A 16,510-nucleotide genomic window follows, 5' to 3' on the forward strand; every position below is an offset into this window, starting at 1 on the left:
GATGAAGGCTGAGCGCCGAAGAATTGATGCTTTTGAACTGTGGTGTTGGAGAAGACTCTTGAGAGTCCCTTGGACTGCAAGGAGATCCAACCAGTCCATTCTGAAGGAGATCAGCCCTGGGATTTCTTTGGAAGGAATGATGCTGAAGCTGAAACTCCAGTATTTTGGCCACCTCATGCAAAGAGTTGACTCATTGGAAAAGACTCTGATGCTGGGAGGGATTGGGGACAGGAGGAGAAGGGGACGACAGAGGACGAGATGGCTGGATGGCATCACTGACTCGATGGATGTGAGTCTGAGTGAACTCCAGGAGTTGGTGATGGACAGGGAAGCCTGGCATGCTGCGATTCACGGAGTCGCAAAGAGTCGGACATGACTGAGCAACTGAACTGAACTGAATTGAACTGATATGTGTGTATGGGTGTGTGTACATGTGGTACAGTGTGTGCTCTGAATACAGGCTGGCAGAATTAATGTGATCTCCAAATATTTACTCTTTCTTTCCTATGACAATAGTTTGTGCAAAGTCCTGCTTATGAATTAGATCAGGTGTCTGCCACAAGTATTGCCGTAATTCAGTTCAGGGAAGATAAAGTACAAAGGGCAGGACAGTCACTAGTGTCTGTGGAGTGCCTGAGGACCGGAGGTTGATGAGTAACATCTCAGTTCTTTGGATGTGAGTTAATGGTCACAATTGGAAACTATAAACCATTAAAAATATATATGCACTTTTTGCATACACCAGAGAAAATATTTCAAGAACAAGAACAATTAATTGTATCCAATGAACATTAAATGGCTTGATTTGGTCAGATTTTTTATTTATTCCAAAAATATTTACTATGCCTCTATCAAGTGCCAGGCCCTCTCCTTGAGCACTGAATGTTGGTTATGAAAGTGTGTTTTAAACACTGAGATAAATCAGGAAGAGGTGTTGTGGCCAGGTCCTCCTTGTTGGACTTGGGCTCTGGTGAAGCATCTGCAAAACCAGAAGGGCTGAAGGGTTTGGAGCAAAGGACTCTCCACCATCACCATGGAACTGAGCCCACGAAGGAAGTCACAATCTGGTCGCAGGAAGTGGGGCTGGGAGGTGGCCTTCCATGGTGAGGGTGAGGTACGGACATGAGGTACCGACATGAGGTATGGACATGACAGGTCACCCTGGACCCACGTGGGGTTTGTGCCCTAGAGAGGTCTTGGCTGGAGGGACAGAGCGAGAGATTTCTTCTCATGTAGGTTGGCTAAAGTCCATGGAGTAAGTCAGATGGTCCAGGGACTGCACAGAGTATAAATATTTATGGAAGGCTCTGTAAATGAATTGTCAGTGTTCATTTCAGAGCATTTAATAACAATTAAAATGTTTTAATAGTGTAATTTATTTATTTATTTTTGGTTGCACTGGGTCTTTGTTGCTGCACGGGTTTTCTCTAGTTGCAGAGATCAGGGGCTGGTCTCCAGTTGTGGTGCCCGGGCTTCTCATTGCCATGGCTTCTCTTGTTGCAGAGCACAGCCTGTAGGGTGAGTGGGCTTCAGCAGTTTTGGCTCCCAGGCTCTAGAGCACAGGTTCAGTAGTTACGGTGCACAGGCTTAGTTGCTTTGCAGCATGTGGGATCTTCCCAGATCAGGGATTGAAACCATGTCTCCACTGGCAGAATTGGCAGGGGGATTCTTGTCCACTGAGCCATCAGAGAAGTCGAACAAATTAAATTTTATTTCAAGTAAATCCTGCGTTTGAAATCAGACTGACGAGGTTATATGAAGAAGCCCTGTTCTAATAAATTAAGGAGATTGATGTACACATTTCCCCATAAAATGTTATCCTATATCGCGTGACTTTCTGGGCTCAGCTCAATTACATTTTCCGTATAGAAAAGTACAAGCTAAACAACTTAAAACCTCATTTCTCTTCAACAAGCAGACACTTCCTCTCCAAACCAGTTACAGTCACACGATCCTATTTGTGCAGGGTGATTATTCCTCTCTGAAAGGGAGTCTAGGAAGCTGGAAGCTGGGGAAAAAAACTCCTTATCCATCAAGAGGAGAGAAAATGTAGCCATAAAACACTGTGAATCAGTAAGTTAGTGCAGATGTACGTACAACCTGGATCTACACCAATAAACATGGATGCATCTCACAAACATAATATTGAGAGAGAAAAAAAAAAAGAAGTAGCAAGCATACAGAATATTGATCACTTACAGACTCACCCATAAAGAACTCCAAGAAAGCAACAAACATGTTTTTGGACAGAGAGAGGGACACAGTCACCTGTGTTGCAGCACCTAGGTTCTTAACTTTGAAAGCTGGTTGGCATGTACAAAAGTGTATTTTTAATATTTCATATTATTTTTTAAAATCAGAAGTGTCATACTGCTCAGAATTCCTCATGTAGAACATATCATGAAAACACAAAGTCGATTACCTGCCTGGGAAAGAAAATGACCAACTGCTGCAGTCTCAGCCATGATTATATTTGGTCAAACTCAATTACCATCCTCCCATCTAAGTCCAGGGAAGCAGTGAGGTTGGGGTGGATGTTCACGGGCAACCCAATTTGCTTTTGTAAGTCTCAGTTTCTCACCAACAAAATGACTTCTCAGGGTCTTCCCAACTGTCAGGTTTCATTTTGACTCAGAAAATTCAAAATAAAGAGACGGGGAAATTGAGAAGGGACCAGGAAAGAGGAAGAGTGCTGGAATTCCAGGGATGGCTGACAGAAGTGTTGGAATTTCAGGTAGGGCCAAAAAGCAGACTTAGGAACAAACACAAACGCTGTTACCTTCAGAAGCTGGAAAAGTATAACCCCATTCATGCCACTCCTTTGGGAGCCAGCCCTTTGGTTCAGAGTTGGTAGGAAGGTCAACTTCAATTGAATTCCAATAAAACAATTAAAATGCAAATGAGCATTATTTAGATGAATATGAACTACTGAGATGGTTGTACCTGGTCTTCTGGTGGCCTCTGGAGCCCAGGCACTGATGCTTGGCCACCACCCCACAGCAAGGGAGCTGCACAGGGTCAGGGATGCCCCAGGGACCCTCCCTGAGTCTCGCTGGGGCCCCACTTCAGCACCAATGCAGACTGGTTCACCTCCTCTTTCCTCCAGGACCCCTCATTTCCCCGGCAGTGTCAATGATTGTGCACAGTCTAGCTCCTGAAATACAACTTTTGTCTCACACTCACTCCCTCCACCAGCCCACCCCATGGTGATCCTCTGATTGGTTTGCAAGGCCCTGTGAACGACTGAAACACAGGAGGTGAGTACAATCTAGTCTAGTCTCTCTGGAGCTGGGTGATTGACTCCAGGAGTTTAGAGGACACAGTCTCAGGGTTCCTTCTGCTCGACCTGAACTGCAAAGATTTTGAGTCGAACCTGCACATGCATTTCTGTGATAAAGCAGGCCTCATGTGTCACTGTGACAGCCCGCAAATGCCACGACACATAAGTGTCTGTCATCCCTATGGGCCCAGGCACAGCGAGGCGGGCATGGACCTCCAGTCTCCCTCCTGGCTGAGCATCACCCGCAGCTCATGGCTCTCTCAGCTGCAGCCATGACTAACCAGTCTGTAATCAAATAAATGCAGCGGCACCAGCCAGCATTTTCTTTTTCATGAACACAGCAAAGGAAGAGGGGGGTACACTGCATGCAGTAAGAGGAGCTGTTGCTTTGGAAACTGGATGTATTTGCATTGAATTGGGTCTTGGCATAAAGTGTACAAGTGTAGTCACAATGAAAAAAAAAAAAAAGCTTCAGACTCCTGCTCTAGCACAAGTCAGTTCCATCAAACAGATAGGGAGCAGTTGTGCCGAAGACAGATGGAGAAAAAACAGATCCTTCCTCCAAATCTCTCGGAGCTGAGTATATTACAAAGTTCATACTTTTCCAGATGTCAGGAAGGTGCCTCACCAGAATATGTAACCGTGGCAGGAGGCTTGAGGGCAGTGTCCCCTCCCCCAGCACACACACCTCATCCCTTCACACTCAGTGCAATCCTCTCCCCCTGGCTCCCAGGTCAGTTCAGGTCAGGTTTTTGGCACTGAGAAATCAGGCTAAAATACCAAGTGTTCAGAGCATACTAGAATTTGAGATTGTAGGTGAAGGTGGAGGATCCATACTCCAGCACATCATAACAAACTGGAAACACTAAGCTCTGAAACAAACCAAAATTGCTCAGGAATAAAATGTTAATCAAACAAATAAAAAAAGCTGAATTTTCACCTGTCCAAAGACGCACCCTATGCTCAGTAAATCCAAGAAATGAAAATAAAAATTTGTGAAGCAAAAATTATAGCGTCTTGGCCCACACTGTGAACAGAATTACCAAAGCATCTTTCTACATACACTTCTCCGTGCAGCTAAAATGTGATTGAGTTTTCAAGGTTTTTTCAGAAAGCACTTTGAGTAATTTAGGGTTCACTAACTAAAGAGGCTGAAGGCAGAGGACATAATCAAGGGACATAGCACATAAATTTGTCCACAGAAAGATCTGTAGGCAAAGGTTTAGAGCAGCTTCATTCATAATCACCAACAGCTGAAAACATGCCAAACACCTACCAGCTTCTCCCTGGATAATTTGCGGTGATCTATGCAATGGAATACAATTTACAGTGAAAGTAATGATGCTTTCAACTTCTATGGTTGAACCTAAGAAGTATTATGTTAAGTGAAAGAAGCCAGATATGAAAACCACAAACTATGAGTCCATTCACATGACTGGAAAAGGTGAGATCAGAGAAAGAGAACTCTGAGCAGTGATTGCTTGGAGCTGGGGGAGGTAAGGGATGGATGACAAAGGGGCAGAAGACTTTCTGGAAAGGTGAAAATATTATAAATCTTAAAATGGAGGTGATGACATGGCTGGCTAGGTTGTCAAAGTCGTAGAATGACACACCTAAAAAGGGGGGAATTTCCCAGGCTGTAAATTACACCCCAATAAACCTGATGAGGGAGGCACTGGAGAAACGCAGAGTGAGTGGCAAGGGTAACTTGAGAGGAAACCCCAAATCTGAGACAATGTAATCGATGGATAAAGAAGCTTTGGTACATGCACAGAATGGAATATTACTTAGGCATAAAAAGGAATGAATTTGAGTCAATTCTAATGAGGTAGATGAACTTAGAGCCTATTATAGAGTGAAGTAAGTCAGAAAGAGAAAAACAAATATGTATCAGCGCATGTATATGGAATCTAGAAAGATGCTACTGATGAACTTATCTGCAGGGTGGCAGTGGAGACACAGACATAGAGAGCAGACTGATGGACACACTGGGGGATGGAGAGGGTGGGAAAAAATTGAGAGAGTAGCATGGAAACATGTATACACCACCATATGTAAAATAGCTAGCCAATGGAAATTTGCTGTGTAGCACAGGGAGCTTGACCCAATGCTCTGTGACACTCTGGATGGGTAAGATGCGGTGGGAGGTGGGAGGGAGGGGACATACGTATATCTATGGCTGATTCTTGCTGATATATGGCAGAAACCATTACAATATTGTAAAGCAATTATCCTTCAATTAGAAACAAATAATTTTTAAAAAATAAATAGCAGGAAAACCTAATAAGCACTTGATATAAATGTCCTGTATAAACCATATGCATCTATAAATATGTAGCTGTTGAAAATGTACTGAATGGCAGAGAGGGTCCCAGCACATGTCAACATCCAGGAAGGAAGGTGGTCCCCAAGGTCCCTGAATCTCTCTCCTCGGTATTTCCATGGAGCTGCTCCTTGGCCACTTCTCCCAGGGGACTTCCCCACGCAAACAATTTATGGCAGGGATAAAATTAACAACGTGGGTGTGGAGGAGACGGTTTCTTCCTCAAATCCCTGTGCTTGAAATTCTGGGAAATTATGTTTTAACAGTTCAAGGCCTATTACAAAATTGCTGATTTATGAGATTGGAGCTAGGTTATTGGGAGACTTTCTTCTAAACACAGATTCGTTATTTTTATAAATAAGCAAATAAAATAAACACTTCTAGAGTGAGCCGTGGCCACTGAGGTTTGCATGCCTGCAAATCTGAACAGTGCACGTTTCTGTCCTGTTCTCGGGAGGTGGACGAGATTAAGAGCCCCATGGATGCTCAGGAAGTTCCTGCTTCCTCAGGTCCTCGGGTCCCCTCTCAGGACCCTCCCTGTGCAAACACTGACCCCCAGGATCCACCACCATGAAGGCAGCTGCCCACACTGGGTCCCTACGCTCTGGCCCCTGATGCTGATGAACACAAGGCTGTCCCTGTTGACCTTGAGCACTGGGGAGTCCACTGAGAGTGGGTCAGCAGTTCAGGATAGGGCGTTTCTTACCCATCTTTTCCACTCTCTCCATGCCCGCCCCCCACCCAGGTCTGCATGTATAAATGCTCCTTTCTTGACTTACACGAGAAATCATCATTTTTTTATAGTGACTTTTTATAGTTGCACTGAATGTTTCCATAAGGGCTCACGTTTAGGCTGGATTGAAGTTCTCAACCTCCCAGGGCAGCTGAACGAGCCCTTCAGCGAAGTGTCTGCTATACGCTGGGCCCTGCCCGGCCCTGGAGCTTCCTCCAGCACACGGCATGTCACTGTCCCCTGTGTTTGCATTCCACAATCTGGGCCCCTCCTTACCGACAGGAAATTGCCTGAAGGAGAGCTGAGTCTGGCCCCAGCGCCCACCTGGTTCCTCCTCCCCTACCCGAGCCTCAGCCAGCTATTGTTTGTCCAGAGAGAATGTGTGTCCAGAAGCCTGGGGCTCCCCCGGCTTGTCCGGCAGAGAACACCCAAACCTGGCGGGGCAGCTCCATCCTACTCCAGAGCCCCCACAGAACCGGGCTGGGTGGTACTGTGGTTACACAGAGGGCAGCCTCCGGCCTGAGTGGGACTGGGGACGTGGGGCCTGACTCAGGCGGTCAGAGTAGGAAGCACCCCTGGGACCCCATGGTGGGGGCAGCACTTCCTCAGGCCCCGTGCCTGGCAACAAAGGGAGTGGGCTTTGTTTCTGCTTGTCTGCTTTGGTTTTATTTTTTCCCTAAAAGTCACTTAGGCAACATGTGGATAAGGACACACAGCCCTCCAGGGGTGCAGGGGGGCAGTGAGGGGACAGACACTGACCACTAAGCCCCTCAGCCCAGGGACCCCACTGTCAGTGAAAAGTCAACCAGAACAGCATCTCTGCCATCTTCCTTCGGACCTTATGCTCCACTTTCTGGAATGTGCTGGAGTCTACTGCTCTCAGGGCAAAACCAGTGCTGCACCCAGATGCCTGAGGACTGGGCCCCGCTGCCCCACAGCACAGCGCACGTCTAGCAGCGTCCCAAAGGGAGACACCAGCACGTCCCCAGAAGCACGCTCACTCCAGGATGGAAGCAGTGACCTGCCGGGATTCCTCAGTCAGTATATCTCACCGGTCAGAGCAGAGAGTGGACATTTCAAATCTACCCACTGCCCGCGAGGACCGGGTGAGACCACCTTCCCTCGTGTGAGGGTCCCCCAGGCTGCTCCGCCTGTTCCCACCTGGTGACTACAATCCCTGGGCTGCTGGCTTGCTCACTGACCAGCGTTTTCACTTGCTCTCTGGATGACAGGACCCCAGGTCACTTCTCCATCCCCAGGAAGAGTGAGGTGGGCATCAACCTCAGTAGTGACCATAGGAAGGGTGTGGAAAGGGGACTTGGACATCAGAGCCTCTCAGAGGCAGGAGGGAGTCCGTCATGGGTGAGGCAGTGGGTACAGGATGGTCCGGGGAGGGCGGGATAAGGGATTAATACACCGGCCTGGGACGAGTAGGGTCCTGCCTGACGACAGCTTCCCGAACCCCCTTGGCGCCCAGGGACGTGACCAACTGAGGTGACATGAGTGCTCCTGTTTGATAAGACCTTCAGAGGTCCGCAAAGCTTAGGGAGGAGGCACAGGCTTCACAAGCTGAAAGGCTTAATGCCACCTGGTCCTGCATAAAGAAGTCACTTAGTCCTCTGAATCCTCATTTACACATCACTGAGTGAATGAAACCACTAGACTCTGGAAGGTGTGCGACACTGTCACGTTTGCTACTTCCAAGATTTCGTGTACCTTTAGAAGTCTATGTGGCTGTGAGCAAGTAGAGATAAGTCGGGGAAAAAAAAGAAGAGCAAGGAGGAACTGTTTCCACTTTGTTCTTTGTGGGTGATAGGTTTCTGAGGATTCTGACGGAAGACCCACACAGCTCCTCTGAAATCTGCCTCACACAAACTGTCGCTTCATGAAAGCTACGATGCTCGGTCGCGAGCTGAAGTGTTTAACTGGCTGGGCTGAGGGAAATACATTTCACTGCAGTTACAGCTATAAAAGAGCTAATTTCAGGATCTCACGATGCAGAGCAAATGAGAAATCTGAACCAAGGCTTGGGAGTATCTGCTAGCATGATTCCCCAAAACATTCCATTCTACAGACTCAACATCCAGATTTTACCTCCGTATCAAACAGCGTGAACTTCCTAATATTCACGGTGCTGTCTGCACCAAGGTTAGAAAAAGCTTTCAGAGATCTATTACACAGTTCATTTGCTCATGTCATTAATGAAATATAAAACGTTCTGGCTTGGTACCTCACATTTTGTACAGAACAAGGTGCCAACCTTACCACCTGGGAATTTGGGATTTCAGTTCATGAATGCACCATTCTCCATAGGACCTGATCTTTATCACTCATTCATTCAGAGACTGTTTATATTAAGTCCTAGGGACCTGACTTAGTGAAGTTAGAGATTACAAATCAGAAAATCTTTCCCTCCAGACATATTTTGAAGGAAAAAGGAGGAAGGATTACATCTTTTTTTTTTTTCTAGAAGAAAAATAGATCTTGTTCACCAAATACTCACTAAATGATGTCATTGTGCTTGAATTAAAAAAAAGTTCCTTTCCAAGCTGGAAGTCAAAGTCTTAGGTAAAGCTCTCAAAAGCCTAAGAAATGGATATCATCTACTTTTATTATACACACACACACAATACACACACATATATACTCATGCACACACAGATGCACACACAGGTGTGCATATATTAATCATAGCTTTTACTTTCCATTTCGAGTATAACCAAGGTATTTCAGCCAATCAAAGAAAACAGCAAAATTGATGAGCTGCATGAGTAAAGTCCAATGGAATGGATTATATGATATCACAGGATATAAAAGTCTCAAACATAAGATCTAACTTTTCTTCAATTGTATGGGAGTTAGTGACACATGTTATGGACTGAATGTTTTTGTTTTCTCAAAATTCACCTACTGAAATTCTAACCCCCCAATGAGACGTATTAAAATATGAGGGTCTTTGGGAAGTGATCAGCTCATGACTGTGGAGACCCAGTGAATGGGATTAGTGCTCTCATAAAATGCTTGTTTCTGAAACATTTATTAAATGCCTATCACTGGACAACCCTTGGGCTGGCACTAGCATGTGTAAAACAACAAGATGGACATCTCAGCAGCAAGGGTCTAGAATGACACACAGTAAGTCCATGCAAGATCATGAACACACTTGGTGGCTTCATGACAGGAGGTGTTGGAAGACAGAGGAGGGAGCCTGAGGGTGGTGGCTGTGGAGCTGGGGAGGTTTGGGAGGAGGTGGGGTTGTTGGGTACCGGCAGCTGCCATGTCCTGAAGGAACCACAAGCAGGAAAGGGGGAAACCAATGAAACACAGTTTACAGACATCTGCTAAGCTCCCGGATGCTGCTGCCACAGAATCAGATCCTCACGTGTCTCCCTCTATCTGATCTTTTAGTTTGCTCACCAGGACGTATCTCATGGCAATATTACTACAAGGGCAGGCTCATTCCCTAGGTCCCCTCCTTCCTCCCCATCACAGAATGTATAGCAGAGGACAACTTGGCTTTCTTTTTCTTGGAGAAAGCTTTGAGGTTTGGCTGACTCAGTCACTTTTTTTTTTTTTTTTTTTAGACGTGACCACTTTGAAATACTCTGTTAGCAAACAGACTGATGGTCAAACTTCAAAGGACACAGCACTAAAAGGATCAATATTGCTCACAATGGCTCTAAAGGGCCAGACAGCTTCATTTAGGATATAATTGGAATTCCCTTGAAGAGAAAGACAGTGTTAAACTTGAGAAGAAATCAAGCAAGGCCATGTTTAACAGCACTGCATGATACGGTCTTTGCACAATAACCCCATCTATCAATATCTATCCTGTATTTCAAGACACTTGATGCAAGGCAGAGACAACTCCTGCCCTTACAGGAGAAAACATGTGACCACATGAGAAAACAAAGGGTGATGTTTTAAGATAACATCTAAAACTGGGGATGTTCACCAAACTTAGTCTACAGTTCAAAACTACAGCTTTCACTCAATATATCCCTTAATAATATTTTAATGTATACATCTTTTCAGAGGCATACCCATTTAGAGAGGCATTACGAGATGCAAATTTTACTCCCTGACCTTCTTTAAAATATTCATAAAATGAGAATAGTCGATAAGACTTGAGACTAAAGACAATGTTCCCAGAGCTACAGGGATAGGAAATATAAACAACACAAAACCAAAAAAAAGCTATAATTCAAGCATTCAGTGTGGCTGCATGTAGAAAGCCAGGCAGACCTTCTCTTGCATGCAGGTCAATGTGTGTGGCTACAGCTCTCTGGGTAGCTGTTTGGTTTTCTTTAGGTTTCTTTACCTATGAGATGGGGTCACAAAGTCTGGCCAGCAGCCAGTCCTGCCAGCTTCCTGTTTTTTTGAACAAAGTTTTGTTGAAACAAAGCATGCTCATTGCCTTCTGCTACCACAGAAACTGTATGGCCTATGGAACCTGAAATGTGGCCTCTCCCTCTTTAGAAAAAAGTTTGCGAATCCTTGGTCTGTGGGGCTGCTGCACAGACTGAAAATGATGTGACACAGTCCTTGGTACATGGCAATTGTTTTCATTACATCATTATTCAAGTAGGCAAAAGGTTAAGGTCATACAAACTAGAAAGAAAATGTTTCAATTGCCGAATCCTGCAGATCAATGAATCCTTAACTATCTTAGAAGCAGCTCTTGCTCTTAGAGTTCCACTCAGGAGATGGCAAAGAACCTCAGCCTGAGCTCCACTGTATGGAAAAATGACTCAGGATTAATGCAGATTAGAAGGACACCAAGTTACCATTTCTCACCAATCAGGCTGGCAAAAAACCTCGAGTGTGACAGCACGTTATGTTGGTGAGGCTCTGGGGAAATAACTGCCGAAACTGCTGCCAAAATTTTAGGGAAACTTGGCAATGTCCATCAAAATTCCACAAAAATTTACTCTTTGATTGTACTCAGGAATCTATCCCTAGAATACCTGGCAAAAATACAGATGTGCACAAGGTTGTTCATCACAAGAGCCAAAGGCTGGAAAATGCCCAGACGTCCACCCTCAGGACAGATGGTGGATGCCAGGTCCAAAATCCTGGATGGTCTTGGTACTTCCTGCTGTGCTAGAAGGACGGAAATGAGAAAAGACCAGGCAGCCATCGACAAAGGACATGAAGTCACCATGAAGCTGTCCCCAGAGGCCATAGAGGAGCGATCTGAGTTTATGTGAATCAGAGGGTAGACTGACAAGGTAAACAAAGCCACTGACACTCTAGACAAGACAGCGGTGTTGCAAGACAGAGGGGCTGGTTTCCTCAGAAGCTAGTGACAGGAAGAGAAACCCAATGAAGGTAGGAAAGACTTGGGGACACTATCTCAATACAGAGGTGGAGATGCGGCAACAGAACAGAATTGGTGGTGACAGTGGAAACCGGTCACACAGTGGTGACCATTTCACGACATATACAAATATCAAATCAATATATCATGCACCTAAAGCTAATATAATGTTGTATGTAAATTATAACTCAGTAATTTTTTTTTTTACTTTTTAAAGTTGAAAAAAAGTTTAATAGTAAGTGTGGGCTTTAGGAGCATACTAATTCAACCAGTGTCTGTTAGACGACACTTTTGAGATGATCAGGAAGTGTATGCACTGATTGGTATTAGATGGTGCTAAGAACTGGCTGGTGCTTGTATTCGGTACCAGTGTGGCATCATGATTCTGCAAGAGAACATCCATTTTTTCACACACATACACTGACTTAGGTAGGGATGATGACACAGTATCTGAGGTTCTTTTTACAATTTCAGTCCCATCCAACCCTAAAAATGGACAAAGCAACTATAGCAATGTCTTCCTGAAGCCAGGAGAAAAATAACTGATGTTCAATTTGCTATCTTCTCTCCTTTGACTAGACTTTGGGTCTTGAAAGACTTCTGTAAACTTACAATAAACCTTGGTTTAGGGATACAGTGAACAAATAAGCGGGCTTCCCTGGTGGCCCAGTGGTACCCACCTGCCAAAGCAAGAGACATGGGTTCGATCCCTGGTTCAGGAAGATCCCCTGAAGAAGGGAATGGCTACCCACTCCAACATTCTTTCCTGGGAAATCCCATGGACAGAGGATTCTGGCAGGCTATGGTCCATGGGGTCACAAAGAGTCAGACACGACTTAGAGACTAAAACAACAACAGCTTCTTTGGTTATGTTTGACATTTGTCGATACACAAAAGGAGAATCAAGAGAAAGATGCTTTGGGGAAGGTCTCACACACACAAAGCTGCATGTGATTTTCAACCTGAAAGCTGGTCCACCAGATCTGCCCACCCCAAACCATTATCCAATAACCTCAAGGACCAACCACGAGAACTTAATGAGAAATCGATAGTGACAGTGCTGATGGCATGGACGAGCACACAGAGAAATAAACAGACTTTTGAGTCAATCACAAATGGTGCCAGAAATGCCATCACAGTCAGCCTGGTGATGAGGTATCTGTTCTTACTCACTACTGCAGAAATAATGCATTTTAAGCTATTTTATTATTCTTTTCATATGCTGTAGGCACTCCATCAGCTTGACTGATACACATAAAGACACAGTTTGAAAAATGAGTAATACTCTCCTGCTAAATGTAATGAAATAGTAGCACACTGTAAGCTGTACTCTCCAAAATTCAACTCTTAACTTCATGTGGTGTTTGGAAAGCTAGAGGGCCATTGACATTCTAATTGCTGGACACCATGGCTTTACCTCCTCAAGGCACAGGATTTACATTTATTTTTTAAGCTAAACATTTTATTCAGAAGTCTTCTGAATGCAAAAATGCTATTATGCTGAAAAGAATTAGTCAAAATCTTTTACAGTAAAAAAAATTTTTAATTACTTTTCTGTCTCAATAGCTGCTCCAATGCTGCAAGTTCACTATGAGATGTTAAATTGTATGGTGTCATTAGGGCTATACTGAGCCTACCTGCACATTTTCTGATGTTATCATGAGTCAATTTTTTTTCTTTTCAGGACATGCTGGTGCAGAAATGCTTTTAGCTAAGAGTGACATGATCTCAGCCTTTCACTTGGAGCAGATAAGATCAGGTAATTTTAATAATCAGGAAGATATCAATATAAACATAAATTTCGCTGTACTAAACCTATAGAACTGAATATAACATGTGACATCAGGAAGCAATAAGAGAGTCAACTCTCTTCTCTGCAATGCCCTAATTCTACAACTTATCTTTCACACTGGTTCACAGTAGAAGAAGCATTTTCACATAAATTGCCCCATTTAATCATCAGTTTCAATCTGTGTGCAGGCAAGGATGGCATAAATCAAAGCTTTACTTTACAAGGAAACCGAGGCTCAAAAATGACAACTTACTCAAGGGCACAGTCACTGAAGTAGTGGTGGTGAGACCACCAATGGATAATCAGTGAACTGCTGGAATAAAACAGGTCATGAGTAACCGAGCCCAGCTCACCTTTCGAAGCCGATTTGTCGGAAAGTCTTCTCCCAGGTTGAGCCTGCAATGGGAGGAAGGGACACAATTAATGCACATCAAAGACTCAGTTCTGCCCAGGTTTACACAGTCTGATAGAGATTTGCTCGTATTCACACATGTGAGTGGGGTGACTGTCCTCCCTCTCAGCAACCAGTCTGGGTGAGCACCCTTTGCCATGGTCAACACCTACCCCTTCCACTGCTGACATGGCTGTGGAGAACTCTCCCATTAATCATCCTCTCAAAGTCTACATATGTCCTGAGCAGAAAAAGGAGTAATACTCTCCTGTTAAAAATAATGAAATAGTAGCACATTATAAGCTGTACTCCCCAAAATTCAACTTTGACTTCATGTGGCATTTGGAAAGCTGGAGGACACTCTGATGTTCCAATTCACTGGCCATCATGCCTTTATCTCCTCAACACTGAAGCATGGGATTTATGTTTATTTTTAAAGCTAAACATTTTAATCAGAAGTCTCCTGAATGCAAAAGTGCTATTTCCAATGACATGATCTGAAGGGTATTCAAGTCCCCAAAAGAAAAGCTGGGTATAAAAATGATTTTCTGTTATTTTTCCATGTTTCTCCTCACACTATAAGCGTGACTATTTTCTGAGTACTTTGTATAAAGAAAAATGCTCATTTTAATCAAAGATCATGTTAATAAGAAGTCTGCATTTATAAGAGTTCGGCGTTCTGCTAAAGGAAATCAACCCTGAATATACTTTGGAAGGACTGGTACTGATGCTGAAGCTGAATCTCCAGCACTTTGGCCACCTGATGCAAAGAGCCAACTCACTGGAAAATATCTTGATGCTGGGAAAGATTGAGGGCAGAAGGAGAAGGGGATGACAGAGGATGAGATAGTTGGATGGCATCACTGACTCAATGGACATGAGTGTGAGCAAACTCTGGGAGGTGGTAAAGGACAGGGACGCCCGGCGTGTTGCAGTCCACGGGGTCACAAAGAATCAGACACAAATTAGCAGCTGAAAAACAAGGGTTCTGCTCAGCCACACTTTCACATTTTCCCAATGCATTGTCAGGGGCAACAATAACTTGACTTCAGTAACTGTTCAAGTTATCACCTCTGCTCACCTCCCAGACCTAAATCCATGAGCTGTGTCATGTACTAGTTGCTTTAATAATCACAGAAGATAATCACCACCTTTCCATACAATTTGGTCTTGCAGATCGGAAGTGGTATGTTCAGCACTGGGTCTCCAGAGGCAGCTAAGAAGTTACACTGCTTCTTTTCCTCAAGTCAAAATAAACCAAGAGGGCACTTAGGTTTCTTTCCAGAGAACTCTGCCCCCAGCACTTCATTCTCAGGTGTCCACTCAGTGCCTCCCGGGCATTAGACAGGATGGTTTCCAAGCTAGTCTAAGTGGGCATGAATGTGGTATCTCATTAAGGGACTTGAGTTCATACTACTTCGTTACAATAGAGCATTTTCAATAACTGCTATAAATGACGCACGGTAAATTTGGGATCTGAACTATACACACCTGCATCAACACACAAATTTAAAGCAGATTCAGATTTATCTCCTCAGATGAAGTTACTCTTGCCCAACTGAATTCCAACAGACTTTGCTGAGTAGGAGGAAAGCCATGGAATTTTCGTTAAGCAGTCCAGGAATTTCTCATGGCCCCTGGCCTGGGCAAGTGGGCCCCCTAAGAATGTCATGTGTCCTGTGAGTCACATGCTAGACAGTGGAGATTCCCGGCTCAGGAATTCTTGGACGACAGTTATCCTGCCCTTGAGATGCTAGCCATTAAGATGCTGGTCAAAAATTATAACCTGAATCAGAAACCACACTGAATTCCAGGGCACCTGGCAACAGCCCGGCTGAAACTCAGGTGGGAGAGATGAAGAGCCTTGTGCCAAGTGAGAAGCAGACAGTCTGTGCTGGACCCAGTGGGGAGGGTCGCAGTGGGAGTCGGGGTAGGGAGGCGTTTAGATGCTATTCTCCTTGACGTCCCTTGCTCTCATTGAGAAACAAGCCACCTTTTAAATTTTTCCACATTTCCATATTTCCCCCTAGATAGTCTCAGTGCATTCCTATATTGATTTTTTAAAAACAGACTCAATTTATTATCAAAGTAAAATAAAAATAAGTGACTTTGCTCTATTGTACTATCAGGCTTTTAAAACGTGGAAATTTAAGTAAGAAATAAGTTTCATATTTCTGAGAGAAATAAACTTATTCAAAAGGGTAAAAGTTTCGGGGGCAAGACTTCTAGTGCTCCTTAAAATAAACATTATTAACCCACTCAACCAAGCACAGTGGAGATGGAGGAACACACTTTTCTTCATTACTAGAAGTCAACTTAATTAGTAATTTGAGCATCCTACATACTGTAGACACTCATCATTGTCTGCTGCTGATCCCCTACTAAGCACCTTAATATGTTAGGTATGGGACTGAATATATGAAAATATGGTTTCTGCCCTCAAACACCACATACTCCAGAGGTTTGGGCTTTTCTGTCTTTTGTGAGCACTTAGTCACGAGGGAACGAGAAACACACAATAAATGGAACAGACGTGTCCAGATCCTTTGGCACCAAGCATATTTTTGACAGCCCATTATTCAGTTGCTAGGGAATTCTTTTAAAGCCATTCCCCATGTTTTACATGGTAAAGTAATATTATTCTCCTATGCCAGAAAAGTCCAACACGGAC

At 44.2% G+C, this 16,510-nt stretch overlaps 1 protein-coding gene across 4 annotated transcripts in view; it reads right to left on the reverse strand.

Annotated features, from left to right (window-relative positions):
• The window catches only part of PIEZO2 (piezo type mechanosensitive ion channel component 2), a 256,765-nt gene that overhangs the window by 122,468 nt on the left and 117,787 nt on the right, over positions 1 to 16,510 (reverse strand). For all 4 annotated transcript variants that reach the window (XR_011252350.1, XM_069568658.1, XM_069568659.1 and 1 more), the window contains exon 4: positions 13,802 to 13,844. Coding sequence is in view for 3 of the 4 variants with exons in the window: in XM_069568658.1 (XP_069424759.1) it covers positions 13,802 to 13,844 (43 nt within the window). In the remaining variant the exon portion in view is untranslated. The remainder of the gene's footprint in view (positions 1 to 13,801; positions 13,845 to 16,510) is intronic.

This window comes from Ovis canadensis, chromosome 23 (assembly GCF_042477335.2).
Source record: "Ovis canadensis isolate MfBH-ARS-UI-01 breed Bighorn chromosome 23, ARS-UI_OviCan_v2, whole genome shotgun sequence".
NCBI lineage: Eukaryota > Metazoa > Chordata > Mammalia > Artiodactyla > Bovidae > Ovis > Ovis canadensis.